The following is a 20,985-nucleotide window of genomic DNA, read 5'->3' as shown; positions in this document are numbered from 1 at the left end:
CCTTTAAGTGATAATATATTGGGTTAATGGTGTTTTACCCCCTGTAATATAGGTCTTTTTTGTTTTCCTCCCTGTAAAATATTTTTTTTTATTTACCCCTATAAAAAAAAAAATTGGAATACCCCCTAATAGGTGTCATAAAAAAATGACTATTTTTTTTTTGCAGAATTTTTTCGTTTTTTTTATGATCTATTAGGGGGTATTCCAAAAAAAATAAAATTACAGGGACTAAATCAAAAAAAAATAATTTTACAGGGGGGAAAACAAAAGATGACCTATATTACAGGGATAAAGCACCATTAACCTTAATATATTTGTCGAAACATTTACTTAAAAGGTGTTTTTTAAGCTTATTGAAGTAAGAAATGCATAAAACGTAAAGTAAAGCAAAACAATAAACAATAAATGCGAGAAAAACTTATTTGATTGATTGTGTAGCTTCAATCAATAAAAAAGAGGTGTTCTTGTTGAGGCTTTCGCCTCAAGTTGGAGGAGTTGGAGGATCACTTATTATGTAAATGTAGTTTTGTGGAGGCAATTTGAGAATTGGGTTGGCTATAATTTTGCCTGGTAAGTTAGTTGTGTTACCCAAGTGCTTGACTTCATCATGTGGGAATGAGAAATGAAGGAAGAATTCACTACTAATTTGGCATTCAACACTTTGAAATATCTGAAAGGTTAGGAATGAGGTCAAAAGCATTTTATGGAAATGGCTCATAGCCTCATACCTAGAAACTAAGATCAAGATATTTGGAAAGAGTTACTGTGACTAGATGATCCAGACACCATAACTTCAGCTTTGCTTTGAAAATGAGTTTGATGTAGAAGTTATTGAAAGATATAGGAATTTGAGCAGTGCTGTCAAAAGTGAATTGCGAAAAAATAGCTGTCTATTCAAATTCTGCTATGCTGCGATACTATAGTGCTGCCGCTGTAGCAACTATTTAACCAACACTTATCAATTTGTTCAAATGTACACGCTGAACCAGGTACCTTTGAATCAGACCTATTTCTGCGTTTAAGACTTTGAAGATGTTTATGTCTTGATATCTATACTCTACGTTTAATCATCTGATATTCTTCAAGTGTGTAACTAATAACACTTTGAAGCACATTCAGGTGTAAAATCAAACCATGCAGAAAACAAAGCAAATCAATCAAACAATGGTATCAAGAATGAAGAAACACACATGTGACATTTCACATCAACAGAATTGTTATCAGAACATAAGAAACAGTAGGCAACTGCCATGGTAAAACTAGCTTCAATACATGGCCAACTTCAACTAGCTGCTCAAAGGGTTCATCTATTTTCCTTTGAAAAAGAAAATAACTTTATAAAACCAATATCCAATTACTGTATCTAATGTATCTCTAATCAAAAGGACAAGCAAAAGCACATCGCCTATCCCGGACTACTTCCTGTATCAATGTGATCTGTTTAGGTACAGAAATCTCATTGAAGTAGGAAGTAGCATGGGGTTTCTTCACCTAAACATCTCAATCAGATAAACATTCAGAACAAACCCACACATTCTAGATGGTGCCTACCAGAAATTGAAGTGATTCTTTCATAAGAACTAAAAGGACATAAACTGGTCATAAAACCAACACAACAGTACTTCTCAGATGCTCCATATGAATGTATGGTGGTAAATATGATCATAGAGTTTAAGCAAGCTCAACAAAAATAAGCCCTTGCATAATAATTCACACAAAACCAAAATTCAATTCACCGTTCATTGCAATTCACCTATCCAGGTTATAAGGCATCTCGCATTTTCAAAATCTTCAAAACATAAAATCATAATCAACAGTTTTTCTTTCAGAAAATCTCATAAAATACTCAATATTCTGCAGTAGGTGTCAAACGCCCAGTAGCAAATTATTGCGGAAACCTACAAAAGTAATCGTTAGCAGTTTCATATGCAAGCCTCTTGCCGAAAGCGTGCACAAAACACTTCCCTTCAATTGTGTCAACACTATGAACATCGTAATGATCGGACAAAAACAGCTCCTTATTTCTATGAAAACATTGGCGTCCTCCAACGGTTTCTTCAGGCCGATAGAACCTCCTTACATGGACTCTTTTTCTGTCCATGTTATCCTGCTCAAATTTCTCCACACGGGCCACAGTTGGTCTGTTCCCTTCGGTAGGGCGTAGCAAAACATAGTCTCCAACTGCAATAAAAACAAAAAAGCAAAATCAAAATCAGAATCAGAATTTACGTAAATGATTCTGAAATGGTTTTGAACATGGTTTTAAATTACGGTTGTCATTGTGGATGTTGCCACGCACATTGCGGTCAGTGCGGCGTGAAATAATTTTATAGACGTTTTAGTTTGCTTCACATATATTTGTTTGAAAGGTGCTAGGGTTTTGGGGTAGTTGGTGGAAGCTAGGATGTGGTACACGTGATTGAAGACCACACTACAAGTACACGTAATTGTAGATCACACCACAATTGCAGTGTGATGTTGAAGAGGCCGCCATAAAAGCAATATTGTAGCTGCAATTGAGGGTGCAATTTGAAACCATGTTTTTGAACCATCTACTTCACTCAATTCCGCAAAAGGAACGATTTTAAGCAGTTTTCTTAACAGGTAGTTGTAAGGAGAAAACTATTTGAGGGATTACCTGTAACGGTCGTGTCGGTGCCTCTGATTGTGTATGAGTTCCTTTTGCCTTGCCTTGTTGTCACCATTGTGTGCTGTAGGTTGCTGCGGCGGATTTGTTTCTGAGCAAGGAAGAGCGCTGCCTATGAAAAATTAATTAGGTTTAATTGATAATATATGATGACTCTTACTATATCTTTCATTGCGTAAAATCGCCGCCATGGATTAGGTAATTCCTTTCTTATTTTCTTTAACTTTTACACATTATTTTTTTTACAGTTTTTCTTTTGAATAGATTCTTGTGGACATGCTCCTTTCCTCACAATAATTGATTTATTCGTAAAAAAAAATCGTTATGCTGAATCAACATTAAATAATTTTTCTTTGAAAAAGAGCATTAAATCATGTATTAGTAATTCTCAAATATTACAAACGTGGGAGTATACACTATAGTACTGTGCACATTGCCAAAAAATAGTACTGTGCACATTGCTAGACAACATTGCTCATAGTCATCCATGACATGCTATGTAACACTATTGTCGGACACCAACACTATTGCCGGACACTATTATTCAAACAGAATATGCAGTATAAGTTCTTCAGCCTGACCATTCCCTCTGGGGACCCAGTGAACTATGTGCATTCAACCTGTCAAGTACAGAGTTAAAATTTACAGGCTGACCAGTTTCCTCCATCCTCTGAATAATGCTTACCACAAGATCGCCTCTGACTCCCATACTAACCAAATTCTCAATCAACTCATTGTAAGGATGGCTACGCATAAGTTTCTGCTGGCTAGGATTCCTGATCGTTACATTATGCGGTGCAGGATTTTGTAGGGAAGCATTTTGAGGAGGATATCCACCTTGAGCAAATGGAGAAGGTTGAGGAGGGTAACTTGCTCTTCCACCCTCCCCTTCATTCATCACATACACGCTCGCAGGAGGAGGTGTCGCGTGGACCCCACTAGTTCCATACAGATTACCTTGGTGGGTTGGATGATGACCCCTTGTTTGTGGTGGAGTCCCTGAATATGGCTTTTGCATCGGCATGCTGTTCGAAAATGTGTCCGTAGGAGGTAGACTTGTAGCTTGGCTTGTAAGGTACGGAGCATAAGCATTTACTGATGGGGGTCTCATTTGAGAATGCATTAAGGGTGGTTGCATAGGTTGCACCTGCTGAGGCAACGGTTGAGACCATTGCTGCTTCTGTTGCGGCTGCTGATACTGAGAAAATTGTTGCACAGTTGAGGACTGGATTACTTGAGATAATGTTGATGGATGATATTGGTACTGTGGATTAGAAGAAAAATACTGATTCTGAGGAAGCTGGGCCGCAGCTGGTGGGTTGGGTGAAGACGTGGGCAGCGTGTAATAACGAGGTTGTTGTGTGGTTTCGGTGACATTCGGGGATGAAGCTTGAGATGAGGGGGCTATAGGCTGTTGCTGGAAGGCAACTTGATTAGAAAGGGTAAGAGCTAGCTGCTGGTTATGTGGATCATATGATGTAACATATGCATTATCAGTTCCCTTTTGATCTATTGCAGAAGGGGAAAATCTCTCCTCGTTGGACTGTGAATGGCTTGAGGAAGGTGATCCTTTCCGAGCAAGTTGTAGTTTGGCTAATTCTTTTTGAGTCTCAACTAGCTCTTGTTTGTCTCTTAAAATTTGTACAGACCTATGAACCTACATGACCAACACAGAAAAATAAACAGACGGCAAATTTAGAAAAACAAAGTACACTCTAACCTTAGAAAAGAAAACTATTCAATGTATGGCAGGTTTTTAGTTTGGTAAGGTAACTCGGGATGGTGCAGAATCTATCAATTAAAGATAACACTTACTTCCTGAAGGTGTTTGTCAAGAGATTTGAGTTTTGAATCTGCCTCCTCGTGGTCACTAGTTAACTCCGATTTCAATTCTCCAATTGATTTGTCAATATTGTAACAATATAACTCCAATTGTGATAGCCTAGAGCTGATTCCCTCAAGAAACCGCATAAGGTCATCGGTACATGTTTTCATACTCTTCTCGACCGTTGTTGCAATAACCTCTTGGCTTAAAGAAACTTCAGGTGAATTATAAGCTGTAGCAGGAAATGTTGATGTTTTTACCATCCTTGAAATGTGAAAATCCTGTAAAAAGGTAAATTTTGTCGATATAAGACTCAGAATCACTTGAAAGGCATATAAAGTACACATTATTCATAATCATCACACCAGTCAGAAGGTTTGATGGTATGTTCATCTTCCATATCATCACAATTATAGACACCCTGCCCATATAAAAATTATAAGCTTGAGAATGATCAAGATTACTAAAGGTCTCCCTTTTGAGTTCATCGAAATTGTAATTAACCGGAATAGGAAGTTAATAACCACTAAACACAGTGAGATTATCACAATTCGCTTATCTTAATTCTTATGGAAAACAAGTTATGCCTCTTAATCCTTGCTGAAGAAGTTTAAGTACACTAAAATAAGTACACCCTCCAGTCACTATTGTAAGCAAAAATCTACATTTTAGATTCATTCAATTAATGATGTATATGGTCTTTATTATGGACCACATACATCATTTAATGAATTAATCTAAAATGTTGATTTTTGCTTATAATAGTGACCGGAGGGTGTATTCATTTTCACCCGATCATGCATCTGCATAAGAATAAGAGTTTAATAGGAATCAACTATTTCTCCACGCCATACCATAAAAGTGGTGTTTAGTGGGATAATTTTGCGGAATTCACACTCGTTATTGAATGACAGTGTGAAATTATTTTACATTGTCGGTGTGTATCCTATTTTTTCTCAGAATAGACCAAAAATATATTACATTCAAATAAACCCCATTTCTTAATCATGTGGATGGAAAAAAATGGTTGGGAGGAGAAACCCCATTATAGCTGGTGGTAAACCAGGTTTCGCACCGAAATTAGTCATCAGCAGTCCCCAAATACTTCCCACCGATAACATGTTAAAAAAAAAAAATTACATTTTCAAGTTTTGCCATAGGTTAAATGATTGATAAATCACTTTTGAGTAAGATGAAATCATCAAACAGTTTGCACAAAAAGTTGTTGAAAATGGAATAATCTCTTCTCCACCAAACAGGATCACCACAATGATTAGACTCAAAACCTTGTAATCCTCTCACAAAATCACCTAATCCCTTTACCAACAATCATAATATTTTCCTAAAAAATGAAAACTTTCCTAAAATTAATTCACTTCTTAATCCAAAGAACAAGACCGAAATTCTAAAATTACCCAAAAAGGATAAAACACATGAAATCAACAACAAAAAGGATCAAGAACCCATATGGGTATATATTACCTTATTGGAATCAATATGAGTGCCACAAGAAGAATCCTCGTTGGTATAATCATCGTATGAACAAAAGATGTCATCTTTATGTCCCTCAGAATTGTAGTTACGAAGAAAGGATGGTTCAGACGCCATGGATGAAGCTTGAGGTTGATTCAGAGATAAAGAAGAGAATTTGTGGCAAATATGTTGCTTAGGTTGTGCGCAAAAATGTGAACTTTTGTTGTTTTCACATAGAAGAAAAGGACAAGAAGATAAATAAAGACAAGAACACGTTTTATAAATGTGAATGTGACATTGATGAGGATAAACAATTTTCAACCATGTTTTAATTCATACACATGTTTTTTCATGGTCAACTCTACTAAAATTATTTTTTTACCCCATAGATATTATGTTTTGTTGAAACCAACTCAGTTAAGGTTACGAAGATAATTTAATCGATGTTTTAAGTGTACTCATAAACATCCTTAAAAAAATAGTACACAAATTTTAGACTAGTGATATTTGCATAATAATTTGTGACAACTTTTGTGATAACTTTCCTTTTCTCTTTTTTTATTGGTCAAAAACTATAGAGAGAAAAAAAAAACATAATGTGAGTATAAGAGATAAAGTTATCAAAAAACTGTCACAGAAGATTATACAAATATCATTTTTTCAAATTTTAATATCGATAGCTCTTGTTGATCCCAAATATAAATGATATTTCACTTTTTAGATTCTTACCTAACTGATGTATGAGATGTGCTAGCAATACTCTCTTTTGAACACTCTCTCTAATACTTACTCTCTTATTGGTTTAAATCATTGTGGGTCTACACTTTGAAAATTGAACCCACGCAAAGTGATGAGACATACATTGATTTCATACAATAAAAAAGTAATTGTCAGAGAGAGTGTTGAAAAGTGAATGTTCTTAGCATTCCTTTTATGTATTTCATCAGACATCAATCAAGTTATTAACTTTTTTTTTAAATCAGGTATCCTCCACGCGCAATTGCAAAGACTAATCACTCGAGTATTGTGGGACTCAAATAGACGGTTAGCTCCCTCCAAGAGTTTTAACGGTGTTGCATGCCCAAGGCTGGATTCGAATCTAGAACTTTGGTTAAGTTAGAAAAGACTCGTGTCGTCTCATACAAATGTCCTTGGATAATCAAGTTATTAACTTTACCATATGACGACGGTCATCAATAAACCATAGGTCTCTCTAATGATGCTTTTAGAATACTCTTTAAGAAATTTAAATTTAAAAATTGTTCCTTAAAAATATTAACGTGCATTGAATATATAAATTTTTATAAAGATTTGTCAATTAATTATTATTTTTTTGAAAAATCAATTAAAATTTTAAAAAAAAGTTTCGGAACATCGGTTAACATTTTTCATTAACATTTACAAAGTGGTCCACCTTAAAAGTCTCATTAGTGTTTGAATAATATATACTGTATATTGTAAGTCCCTCTCACGATGCATTTTAATTAAATTAAACGTGTATGTGTGGACAGTAATAAAACAGTATTTTGCTTTTTATTTTTAATACATTATTTATTTATTTTTATTTTGAATAAATATATTGTGTGATGTATAGAGTTTTAAGTAAAGGACAAGGATTATTTCAAAAAAAAAGTAAAGGACAAGGATAAGATAAACCAACCGACCATGTTTTTTTTATAGGCTTAAGTAGCTTACGTAACCTCTTCATCGTTTTTTTATATACTCAGATATGTGCTTAACTTAGGATAATGCAAAGTTTAAGGTTTAAACTTAAACACCACCAAAAAAATATACTCAAATCTGTAGTTTTTTTTTTTTTTTGGTAGATAGACGAAAATGGCAAAGCCATTATAAATTCACACACACAAGTGGAGGTATCGGGGTTCGAACCCCGATCATAACATCCGACCTAACAATTTCGGCATTTTGCCAGTTGAGCTAAGACTTCTGAATAAATCTGTAGTCTTATTAATAGACTTCTTTTCCAAACAAATTATATATATATATATATGTGCACGCGCTATATGTACTATAGGTGATTAATATTATAATAGAGATTTCTTTCAAAAAAAAATTATAATAGAGATTTTTTTAGGGTATTAGAGATTTGTTATTTAAACACATATACAAATCAAACATAATACAGTATAAAATATAATTCAAATATGTGTAGTGTAGAAATAACGAAGAGGAAAAAATATTATAAAAGTAAGAAACCAAAGATATAATGTTGATATCAAATTTGGAGTTGAAGAAACATTTTTGCATTGCAATTTTAGTGATTGAGATAACTTTATAATTGTTTTAACTATATTATCGATGCAAAGCATTTACTGATTTTGTTGATCATTAATTTTTGTTGAAGAATTTGGCCAAACATTTTTAGTAGAGTCTCGTTTTTCAATCACATTCTTTCATGCATAAACCATGAACAACATTGCTTAAATTATCAAATTCAGTTCCACTCATATCATTGTGATATTTATTCATAACTTAACAAATAATATTGATTATGTCAACAAACAATTGATCATGTGGTATAAACTATGTTTTGTTTTCATTAGAATACAAAACAGAAAATTGTATACGTGTTGCATGTGTGCTGGATGACTGGATCTATATATTATATATTATTGTCAGATGAATTTATTAAGCTCGCGGCGTCATATTCACACACCTGGTTGGCTGCCTCAAGTTCATTTTATAGATTATACTCATGTATTTCGGATAGCACTTTGATGACATTAGAATGTTAATGTCATGTGACATTGACATCCCAATATTACAAAAGTGCTAATGTATTTCATACTTGCTCTGCAACTACCAACTCATATGTCGAATGTGATGTGTCATTCTTCTTAGCACAAAATTATGAGCAAATTTCTATATTTTTAGTAAAAAAAATTGGCTGCTCCTTGTGGAAAAGCATTTCATATAATATTTGAAAATTGTTTAAAACTTTAACGATGATCTATATAATAAAAGTTTATAGCATCACACAAGAATAATGCTAACAACACCTGTAATGAAAATTTAACCCAATCAATGTCGGTTTGACAAAAAAAATTAAAGAAACTATGTAATTATAAATGTTTCATGCATAAAAAGAATATTAATCTGATCAAAACTCAACTTACATTTTTATTGACAAAAGAAAAACTCAACAATTGCATTGATTTTGTATTGATTTTTGTTTCGTTCCAATGCCAAGTACTATGTCACAACACCTTTTGAAGTATTACTTGTTTTGGATGTAAGTTATTCATAGTTTCTCTTTTATAAAAGATGTTCCGTTTGGTTGAAGAGTGTAAGTGTTGTATATAAACTAGTTTGACCTTAATTGCCAAGCAGTATGAGATTTTAAAGCGTATCAGAACAATCTCTAGTCGAGGCTATGGGAGATCGATGGGTCTATGTCCCACAGACGGCGTCAATGTTTCCATCGAACCTCTAGTGCAACATGCCACCTTCCGAGGTATTGTTCGCTTTGAAGTAGATATAATAGTCACAAGAAATGGGGTTTGAATTGTGACCCTTTTTAAATTCTAATCTTGCACTTAAAAAAACTTCTCAAATTGAAACTTGGAAGAGAAAAGTTAAGACAGACTTCAGAACGTTCTGAACTGCTAGTGTAAAACTGAATATCAAAGATAAATAATTGTGTGTGATGTGTATACTGTAAGTAAAGAGTATAGAGATAGAAGAATAGAACACACAAGAATTATATTGGTTCATCCAATGTGGACTAATCCACTCCTCACAACTGTGAGAGTTTCCACTATGATGCTTGAGACAACCTTCTCAACTCTTGCACCTTACAAACTTTGCTCTCTTGGAACAATTATAATTTGTATTCTCTAAGCCTCATCGGGCTCACAACTTTCTTTACTAAATCACACAAGACTTTACACTTCTCTACTTAACTAACACTTTAATACCCTTAAAGCTATATTAGATTTTCTCTTACAAATGATTTGGAAGTTTGAATGAATTTGGACAAGAAGAAAAGGAAGAGGAAGAATATCTTTGAAAAGATAAGAGAGAATTGTTACACACTCTTTAAGATTTTAGGAATCTTTATAGTTGATTTGTTTAATCAGTTTTGCTATTAAGCTTTAAACACTTTTAATAAAATGTTTAAGTATGCTTGTAAGTTGTGTATCTTCAAAGTGAGTCTTCAACCCCTTTTATAGAGTTTCTTGACCTCATGTAGTTGTTAGGACGTGCCCAATAGTTTTGTGCCACGTGTCTTGGTACTTAACAACTTTTGGTTAAAAGTCTTGATCAACATTCTGAACTTTAGAATGTTTCTGGGTTCATCAGATGAACTTCAAAATGTTCATCGGTATGAACTTCAGAATGTTACTGTGTTCATCATATATGAATGTCAGATGAATTTCTGAACTTATTCATGAGTTATTGATATGTTGAGATTAACACAGTCCTCGTAGATACAAACTTATTTTACTACTTCGATGTATTTTTAGTACACTTGCTAAAAGTCTATCAGTTCTTAATCAAAATTTCTTGTTAGGTACTGTTAAGTGCCAAATTCTTGTAATTTTACATATCACTTGGTTTGCAAGTAATCTAAGTAACCCCCAATTTCATATAAATACACAAGAATGCACAAGATAGATTTTTACATCAATTAAATCCTTGCTAGATAAAATGATATCTTTTTTGTCTCATAAGTTATTTCAAATTCAAATAGTTTGTCATTGGAATGATGGACCTCAAGCTTGTGCTCTCTTAACAGAACTAACCTTCATATAGATTAGTAGTCTCAAAAGTTTCCTTGAATCTCAAATTATATAATCTCATAATAAGAAATCTGTGCTCTTCAATGAAACCATCAACCCTTGCAATTTCCTTGAAACGTGAAAGTATTATGACCTGAATCAATGCATGTTATTCACACACAGCCCAAAGGTGTCTCAATGTTTTTAATTGTCTCACTCTTATGGTATGACAAACTGTCTATAACAAAAGTTACACTTGCCCAAATCAATATCTTGAGACAAAGGTACTCTCATTACTTTTAATCAAGATGAATGATAAATGGAATGGAGTATTATTGGATTAATTACTTATAAGTGGACAAATTAGACATGTTGAACATAATACATATTCCTTTCTAGCTTGACTGTTAATTTTATATACCCAGGTTCAATTTTGTATTATTTTTATGTTTAAACAATACAAAGGTATTTGTTAGTATTTTTCTTTTGTTATTGTACTGAATTAAATCACAAATCATTGCTTGTACCCTAAACTCAGTATACCAACCATCACTGGAAACTTACATATAATAACCCATAATACAGTTGTTAAGGGGTTACTGTCACGTTTTTCTTTGCAAAGTAACTACCAATAATTGAGGGTAAAGGAGGCAAGAGAAGAAAAAGATAAATATTCTACATTGAATCAAATGACTGGAAAAGAAATATATAACTATTAAAACATATATTTTTTTTGAAACAAGTGAAAAATAATATATTAACCAATATGAGACTCATTTGATTTTATTCTGGCAAATTAAAAAGAATCAACCGAGATCAAATTAACCAATTTGCAAATTGGCTCACACTACTACAAAATATAGATTTAACATCAATGGGGTTTTAATTTTCACATCAGCACGGAAAATATCTGATGGAAAAGATACACACAGTGAGTTTTTACATCAGTTGGCATAAACACATGAAGGAAATTCCTAATAGCATATAACATTTACATCAGTGCATAGTTGAATTGAAGGGAAAAACACGCGGTGGCATTTTCGTTATTTAAGTGAAAACTTTGGCTAACTTATTTTTACATCATTGGGTGAGAACTGCTTGACGTAAAAAAAATTCACCTTTACCTTATCCCTTCCTCTATCATGAAACGCATCCACACTTTCCTTCGTTAACTTTTTCACTCTCACAGTCCAAGCGCTCTCTCCCTCTCAATCGGAACCCTCACCGTCATTCATTCACCGTCCAAGCTCTCTTTCTCGAACCCTTATCTCTCTCCTTCGATGTGAACCTCTCTATCAAAACCCCATTGCAGAACCTCTCCATGTTTCTCGAAAGCCCCATCACCTCTCACTCTTCGTTATTCTTCCCCTACCATAACCTTTGTCACGCTCTCAATCTTTCTCTGTCGCCGCGTCTGAGTTCTCAGAATCTTGGTCGCTCAGTTCATAGTCTTAATTCTCACTAGAAATCCATTGAGAAAGGTTAGTGAATCACAATACCCATCTTTATATATTGAATTTTATGTTGGTAATTTTTTGATTTTGAATTTTAGGGTTTACGATTTGGGGTTTTTAATTTATGTGTTCCTTCAAATTTGATTTGCTGCCAATTTGTGATTTTGGGTTTTAGGGTTGCTTTAAATTTGATTTGATGCCCAACTTTTTTAATTAGGATTTATTTGGTCATGTTTTATAAAATAATACTTGATTCAAGAAGTTGATAGACTATTAGATATGGGATTCAAGAAGCAGATAAATGTTATCATAAATCTGCCGTCCAATCTTCGATGAACTGACTTATTCTTTGCTACTCAAACTCATGTTGTGGAAGAGATTGTCAAAACTGAATTGAGAGACCCTGTGAGGGTTGAAGTTTGAGCAGAAAAAATGTCTTTCTTAAGATTAGCACATAAATCTTCAACATTGTTGTTAAAGTTGTTGATAAATTGTTCATAATTTGGCTTATTATTATATTTTGGTGTTTGGTAAGAACAATGTGTCTTTTGATTCTTAGTATTCACCTTTTGTTCTATGCAAGATAACTCTGTGTGTTATTGCATATTGGTGGGAATAATGAATACAAATAATAGCATTTTACATGTATTTTGAAGAGTAAGTGAATTTCTAAAGCTATCATAATTAAGATGCTACATTGATTTGCCATTGAAGTGGGACCGTATTGCAACTATGTAGTAGCAGTTATGATTATTTTCATTTTCTAATCTTATATTGTAGAGTTTTTTTATGCTAAGACTTTTCTTTGTAGTGAGCTTTGGCTACGACTTTTTTCTTTAAATTTCTCATCTCTTTGTGTGTTATGTAGCTCACTGGTGTTAGTATTAATGGTCTGCATATTGAATAATTAGAAATAGATCAGGTTGCCTTCCACAATTAGATGGAAATTGTGGATGTGGATTGTGAAATAATGTCTTGCTATTAAAATATGTGGTTTAGGTGCATTAATGTCTCTTATTATGGCCCCTGATCCTAGTTTCTATTTGTAGTTTTGGTGCACTATAGTCTAATGTCTTGTAACTTTACTGCAATATTTTTGCTAGTGATTGTTGGCTCTTTTTCAGGTTTTTTGCAACAGGTTTCCTTTGTTGAGGCATTCAGTTAACCGGCGGTAGGTCGCATTACTGGAAATGGAAGTTTTTCATGGATGTTGCTGCCTCTGGTTTTTTGCACTGGTTCACTATTGTTCAACAACTTATTCTAGTTAACTCAACTCAACAGCCAAGGAGGTAAGAATTAGTATATGTTATTTAATGGATTAAATATAAACTTGTTAGGATCGTGTCCACATTTGTATTTGTCTTTTAACCTTGAAAGTGATAATGGCAGCAAATTTCGCATAGCACTTTGGGCATGGTTGCATAATTGCATTGTCTTTGTCTCTAAAAGTGTATTCATAATTATTGTCTCTAAAAGTGTATTCAGAATTAGGATTAGATGCAATAGGTCGATAACTGAAACTTTAAGCCAACAATTTTGTCAATCTTTTGTTTTAGTGTTTTAATTTTTTAGGTTAGATGCATTTTTTTGTCTCTAAAAGTGTATTAAATTTTTTTTGGGTCGATAACTGAATTATTGTCTCTAAAAGTGTATTCAGAATTAGGATTAATTTTTTGTCAACCTTAAAAGTGTTTTAGGATTAGATGCAATTTGTTTTAGTCTTGTTTGTTGACGAAAACTCACTGGTCCTTTTCGTTTGTGTTGTTGAAACCCAATTGCTCTATTCTAAATACTGATCAACTGCTGGAGATTATATTGTTTATTTGTCTAAAATCAAGAGTTGATTGGTTATCAGCATTATATATTTTTTTCGTATTTGTCAGTTTGCGCTTGAATATAAGCATACAACTTTTAAAGTCTTCATGTTATAATAGAGACCATATTTTACAAACTATGAGTGAAAAACTACAAGTCTTTGTTTTTTATTGGGGTCATATTTTGAAACACTTTTAAGATTAATTATTTGATTTGAGCTATATGGTTCTCAATTTGAGCTTAATATTTGATATTTTGACATGAAATTTTGATGAAAACGTTAGCAAGACTAATTCTACATTTAACTTTTAACACATGTCAATTAATTATTTCAGCTTGTCCATATTTGCAGGGATCCTTACTTGCACTTTGTAGAATCTCCTGCATTAGCTCCACCAGAAGTTCAAATTGATTTAGCTGTACACCAACTGTAAGCTTTCGTCAAACTCTTTTAGTCTTTATCCTACAATCATTCATCTTTGGCATGATAAAATATGTGGGTTGTAGCATTGCAAAACTGTAAGTTATGTTTGGTTTCATGTTTGCAGCAGTTAGAATTGATTCCAACAAAGAAGTAATTTTGAGGCTTGATAAATCTAAGAAAATATCTTCTTTTGTGCGTACTACACATAATCTAAGATATTTTGTTTGATTTTGAAGGAACTCATTATTGAAATTGTAAGCCCTATGTTTGAATTAGTTTCTTAACCAAATTCTGCACTTGAAATAACTTTTTCAATTGAATTTTATTTCGTTTTTCTTAGCAGATGAGAAATGGTAGTGGATATATTAATGGTTGAGATGATATTGTCCGATGTTGCTGTGGCTATGCTTGATTGGGATATATATAGTTTGATGAATATTATGTCCGAAGATGTTTTTATTTTTTTTAAAAGATTATGCCCAAAGATGTTGTCATAGCTTTATGTTGAATTGTTGATATTACTATAATATAACTTCTTTGATTGTATTTATATATGCATGTACTTTTTTATATATAAAATATTGATGTAGCATTAAAATATCCATAATTTTTTTTCTTATTTTTAATATAAAAGGAAAGAGGTCTCAAGCTTATTTGGTAAGCATTCTTTAAAAAAAGAAGCTTTTTTTTTAAATTTTTTTTTATGGATTTCACATCAGTGGGTAAAAGGACTGATGTGAAGTATACATGTTTAACTTCAGTGTCTATCATAAAACTGATGTGAAAAACCTATTGTTAAATTTTAAAGCGAACGTACCACATCAGCGGAATAAAGGCCAGATGTGGAAAAGAAGATTTCACATCAGTTCGTACCTGATGTGAAAAGATGTGAACATACCACATCATGACACCTTACATCAGTTGCCACCTGATGCGAAAAGTGCTTTTCAACTGATGTAAAAAATCCTTTCTGTAGTAGTGTCAATCGATTGAACCAGCCGGTCCAGTTCTAAAAATATTGTGTAAGAGATGAAAATAATTCATTTGCGTTTATTTTAGATTTTTTAATAAATAATAAAAAAAATCATTAAAAAAATCACTTTTATCATTTTTAAGTGTTTGTTTAAGATTTATGAAAAATTACTTTTGATTCTAAAATGATAAACTATTAGGATTAACTTTTTTCAAAATCTATTTATTTTTTCAAACACAACAAAATAACACATGAACTAGTTAAAAATTATTTTTTTGAAAGTAATTTTTAAGTGAAATAAACAAACATAAATATCTTCAAATTTTTTAAAAAATCTCTAAATCTTTTAAATAGAATCTTTTTTTTTTTTAAAGATGGAACAAACGCACCATTGATGTTGCACCCTATCATTCATTCATTCTCCACGTTGGGATGTTAGCAAAAGAATGTCAAACATATAGGCCAAGGCCAAGGGCAATTTGGGTATGAATATCGAATTATTGGTACAATTTGTGATCCAAGATCCCTTGAATAATGTGCTGAGATAGATATATTGATCCACATATCTGGCACATGTCTTTGCCTTGTGTGATACAAGTTCAAGATTCAGTTGTCCCTTTCCTTATGCCTCCCACCATGTTTGGCACATACCTTTACCGTGTGACCCAAGTTTGCGATTTCTTTGTCCCATTTTTATGCCCACAACAACGTTCAGGAAATTATGGAGACGCTGTAGCTGGCTGGATCAGCAAAATCTTCAAGGCACACAATTTTTTATTCTTTTTTATAGTTACACTGTCATGACTCGTGACTCGTGAGTATTGTTCTTTAAACAAAACATCACATGTAAATTAGTTATTCAATACTAACATGCAATGGAAATATTTTTCCACCTTTGAATTACTCCCTTTTCCTCCCCTCCAACTCTCAAATAAAGCCTCAATATTTCGATTCCTTATAGCAAGTGGACTTGATCGATCTAACCTATTTATGCATGCTAGTCCATCGAATTAAGATAGACAGGTCGGATCAATTCATTTGACAACTATATGATCAAAACAATTGTTTTTTTTAATTGTATTATTATATTATCATTTTGGTTGCATTACAACACAAACTATGGAAACAGATCATTGCTTTCCTTGAGGGAAAAAGTGAATAAATAAACGGTTTTGAGGTATTTAAGGAGCATAGTTGTGGCTAATTTATTTATTTCTTGACAAAGGTGGCTAATTAAACATAGTTATAATTTGAAGCACAAGTAGTTATTATAAATAAAACATAGAAAACCCGCATCCTAAGCATTAACCTCTTCTAACACACTGGCTAATGATCGCACTATGTGCATCATAGTACTACTATTACTATCAATGTCTCTTATTTTTGTATCAAACAATGCAAATGCAACAAAAGTGTACAATGAATCTACTTTCTCTACTTGTGAACGTATATTTGAATACTTCACAAATAGCTTGCCATACTTGGTGAGGGATTTAAATGAAATTTACGGTTTTGGTATACCCTTGAGAAGATGTTGCCAACATGTAGACAAGCTTAACATATTAGCACAACATAGGACAAATCCTAGGTTCATTTGTTGGTGTATTCAAGCCATGATGAAGGGGACAACACTAGCATTGGACCCTTCTAGAATACAAGATCTTCCTCTTATGTGTAACACTACTCTCACCTTTCCTATCTATAATGGCATGGATGATTGCTCTAATTAAGTAAGGAAATTCATATGCAGGAAAATGGAATTCATAAAAGGGAAAAATAAAAGTTTTGGAAATTTTATTTGATGTATTGATCTAATTTATTTTGTTTTCGGTGGAAATAAAATGCTCAAGAAAACAACATATCATATTGAGTGATTGGGGGATGAATTTTTTCCCTCGTTTTGTTCCTTAACTTTCTTTGTTATTTTTCCTCTTTATCAAAAAGAGGAAAAAAACTAGTACTTTTATATACTTGGACTTATAAGCCCCGGAGAAGAAAGGGGTTAGGATTGCCTATATTAGGGCTATCAAGGATATGTATGAGAGAGTTTCGACTAGTGTGAGGACGCAGGATGGGATTACCGAAGATTTTCCCATAACAATAGGATTGCACCAAGGGTCAACCCTAAGTCCTCATCTCTTTACTTTAGTTTTGGATGTATTGACAAAACACATCCAAGAGTTAGCACCGAGATGTATGTATTTTGCAGATGATGTAGTCTTGGTGGGTGAGTCGAGGGAGGAAGTGAACGGGAGGCTAGAGACTGGAGGCAAACCATAGAAGCGTATGGATTCCGCTTAAGTAGAAGCAAGACGGAGTATATGGAATGTAACATCAGCGGAAGGAGAAGTAGTCTACCTTGGAGGTGAAAGTTGGAGATCATATCATACCCCAAGTTACACGATTTAAATATCTTGGGTCCTTCATACAAAATGACGGAGAAATAGAAGCATATGTAAGCCATCATATTCAAGCTGGGTGGTTGAAATGGAGAAGAGCCTCATGTGTTTTGTGCGATAAGAAAGTACCACTTAAGTTGAAAGGAAAGTTCTATCGGACAGGTGTAGCAGACATGAGGATGTTGCGTTGGATGAGTGGTAAGACTAGACATCATAGGATTAGGAATGACACCATTAGAGAGAGAGAGAGTGGGGGTAGCATCTATAGTAGAAAAGTTGGTAGAAAATAGGCTTAGATGGTTTGGGCATGTAGAGAGAAGACCCGTAGATGCCGTGGTAAGAAGATAGATCAAATGGAGGAAAGTCAAGTTAAAAGAGGTAGAGGAAGACCTAGGAAAACTATTAGAGAAACCATTAGAAAGGATTTAGAGGTCAATGAGTTGGATCCAAATTTGGTGTATGATAAAACACTATGGTGTCATTCGATCCATGTAGCCGACCCCACTTAGTGGGATAAGGCTTGGTTGTTGTTGTATAAGATCTTTGAAGTGTGTGATGTATTTGAAATTTAAAATTGCCACCGAAGGTCAAGAATTTTCTATGGAGAGCTTGTCGTAATTGTTTGCCCACAAGAATTCAATTGCAATCAAAAGGAGTTCAGTGTACTGATAGGTGTGCAGTGTGTGATGATTTTGGTGAGGATAGTATCCATTTGTTCTTTATGTGTGATAAAAGCAAGATTTGTTGGCAGCAGAGTGGATTATGGAGTCTTTTGATGGCTGTTTTTGATATTGATGCAAGCTTTCCAACCAATGTGTTTGGTATCTTACAACACCTGGACCAGCAGCAAAAGCAAGTTTTCAGTGTGACCCTTTGGAGTATATGGAAGCACCGAAACAATAAAGTATGGAACAATGTTACTGAAACAACTCAAGCTATTTGTGCTCGTGCAAGATCTCTTCTTACTAGTTGGAAGAATGCTCAGTCTATTCGTCATCCTATCCCTCGGCATCACGTTACATCCGAACGACTCGAAGTGGATTAAACCAAGTCCCGATAGATTTAAATGTAATGTTGATGCGTCCTTTTCTCAAGCTCAGAATCAGGTTGGCATTGGTGTGTGCATTCGAGATGATGAAGGTCGTTATGTTTTGGCCAAGACTAAATGGATGTCTCCACTCCTTGATGTGGATTTAGGTGAGACTTTAGGTTTATTATCAGCCATGTACTGGGTTCGCGATCTTCGGCTAGGTATTGTGGACTTTGAGCTTGATTCCAAAACCGTGATGGATAGCCTTTATGGTAGTAAAAGTGGCGTCTCTAATTTTAGCGCAATAATCAATGACTGTAGACGCCTGTTAGCTTCTGATTTATTAACCTCTAATGTTAGGTTTTTTCGGAGACAAGCCAACGAAATCGCTCATAGCTTTGCTAGAGTGGCTTTGCACCATGCTAGTTTCCATATTCATATTAGAATTTCATCTTGTATCTTACTATTATTATGAATGAAATGCAATAAGTTTCTTCTTGTAAAAAAAAAAAAAAAGATCTTTAAGTTTTTATTCCCTTTGTGTAAGAGTCTCCTGACAAATTAACGAATATATTTTATTAACTTTTTTCTAACTATATCTATTATTTAATTTTAATTTTCAAAATTATTGATGTTAGTTGCTATTTTTTATTTGGATGGAAAATTGAACCCAAAAGGCCAGAATCTCTTTTTTTTTTTTTAAAAAAAAGTTAAAATTGATTATATAACCAAAACTTAGTCTCTGAAGCATAAAAAATGTATGAGGAGAATCAAGAAAGAAAAGTATTTATTACAATGTTACAACGGTTTACCAAAATCTCCTTATCACTCAAATCTCTATATTTCTCTGCAAACTATCTTAAGTCTGCCTCAAATAATTTGTTATCTTGACATCTGAAAGACCAATATTAAAACATCTAATAATCATATATAAAATATACACATCAATTACACTATAATTTTCCAACATACATGTAAAAATGACAAATAAACTTATAAACGAGGACTTGAGTATTTTTTTAAGGTAGTGTTTTCTTAATTACCTTAGAATAGTGATATCAACTTTTTGTCGAAATTGATCTCAAAAAAAAAAAAAAAAAAAACTTTTTGTCGAAATTGTTGGAGGATGGTATGCACTTTCATATTCTTTATCTAAGTACCACAAAATGGATGAAGATACAACCTGAATTGTGACGAAGGTGATGCCCCGTTCATTTAACCCATACCACACACGCGTCGATTAATGATTGGTTTGTTCTAGAAAATATCGTCCAATCAATCATGATTGTTTTTGTTACAAGTAAGTTCAATTCAACTACAATAACTAGAACGTCGACAAGCCGCGTAACGTAAAACCTCTAAATAATTGTATGCCTTTTACCATATCACCCTCCTACACGAAACAATACAAGGCTTAGATTCAAATATTTGTTGTGTGATGTTTATTGGAAGACAATTGAATCGGTACTTCTTATAGCTTAAGCCCAAATTACTTCATTCACGACTTCAATTCATTTAAATCGATAAAGTACATCAATATAATACAAATTTGAAGTACTAAAAACAAAAAAGAATGAATTTATAAACAAATTCACATAATCAATGTTAATTAATAACATAAAATGGCATAGTACATATGCCTACGAATATGACTATATTCAAGTCATTAAAATATTTATGTTTTCAGATTTGCAACGTTGACGACGAAAAAATCATTGATTGATTGAATCTGCAATTGATCAAAGCTAGTATTTTAATCTAAATCAAATAAACACCGCATTCAGATGAGAAATTAAAAACACACCGCACAAAGACGATAAATCAAAATAAACAAAGTCTTGCTAGATGACAAAATTACAAAAGTAATTGAAAGAGAACTGAAAATATGTGAAAATCATTTATTTAACTAAAAGATAAAGAAAAACGCTTAAGGGGTGATTCCTTATCAAAATTAACATTAAATCACCCCTCTTTAGTAGATTAAGAAGAAGAAAAGTTGTGACGACCAAGGTTTAGAAAAGAGAAAAAGAGAAAGAAAGAGAAAGTGAATTCTCTACTTATTTATCTTAAAAGATGAATTTCTAATTATTAGATTACTTTATATACACACACTACCCTAAAAAGTGTTGACATATACTAGTACCGGTACATCATTCCCCTAAAAAAAAAAAATATACCAGTACATCATCAATGGCATAGTTAC

At 33.2% G+C, this 20,985-nt stretch overlaps 2 protein-coding genes and 1 long non-coding RNA gene across 4 annotated transcripts; 1 reads left to right on the top strand and 2 right to left on the bottom strand.

Moving 5' to 3' along the window:
• Positions 1 to 1,709: 1,709 nt before the first annotated feature.
• Positions 1,710 to 2,864, bottom strand: LOC112419488 (chromatin remodeling protein EBS). Its single transcript, XM_024777315.2, has 2 exons — positions 2,639 to 2,864; positions 1,710 to 2,181 (listed from the first exon to the last, which is right to left on the bottom strand). The coding sequence occupies exons 1-2, from the start codon at positions 2,703 to 2,705 to the stop codon at positions 1,886 to 1,888; spliced, it is 363 nt and encodes a 120-aa protein (XP_024633083.1). The 5' UTR covers positions 2,706 to 2,864; the 3' UTR covers positions 1,710 to 1,885.
• Positions 2,865 to 2,975: 111 nt separating this feature from the next.
• On the bottom strand, positions 2,976 to 6,213 carry LOC25487656 (leucine-rich repeat extensin-like protein 5). The gene is made up of 3 exons (XM_013609642.3): positions 5,955 to 6,213; positions 4,463 to 4,753; positions 2,976 to 4,304 (listed from the first exon to the last, which is right to left on the bottom strand). Exons 1-3 carry the CDS (start codon positions 6,078 to 6,080, stop codon positions 3,219 to 3,221), a joined length of 1,503 nt encoding a protein of 500 aa, XP_013465096.1. The 5' UTR covers positions 6,081 to 6,213; the 3' UTR covers positions 2,976 to 3,218.
• A 5,583-nt stretch (positions 6,214 to 11,796) lies between these two features.
• LOC25487655 (uncharacterized) lies at positions 11,797 to 14,932 on the top strand. Of its 2 annotated transcripts, none has more exons than XR_003009084.2 (4): positions 11,797 to 12,168; positions 13,266 to 13,430; positions 14,309 to 14,386; positions 14,724 to 14,932. It is a non-coding gene; the product is annotated as an uncharacterized lncRNA (long non-coding RNA). The 2 variants fall into 2 exon arrangements; XR_005644209.1 differs by lacking the exon at positions 11,797 to 12,168 and adding an exon at positions 12,726 to 12,798.
• Positions 14,933 to 20,985: the final 6,053 nt, after the last annotated feature.

Source organism: Medicago truncatula, chromosome 2 (genome assembly GCF_003473485.1).
Source record: "Medicago truncatula cultivar Jemalong A17 chromosome 2, MtrunA17r5.0-ANR, whole genome shotgun sequence".
Lineage (NCBI taxonomy): Eukaryota > Viridiplantae > Streptophyta > Magnoliopsida > Fabales > Fabaceae > Medicago > Medicago truncatula.
This window is presented reverse-complemented; position numbering and strand designations above follow the sequence as displayed.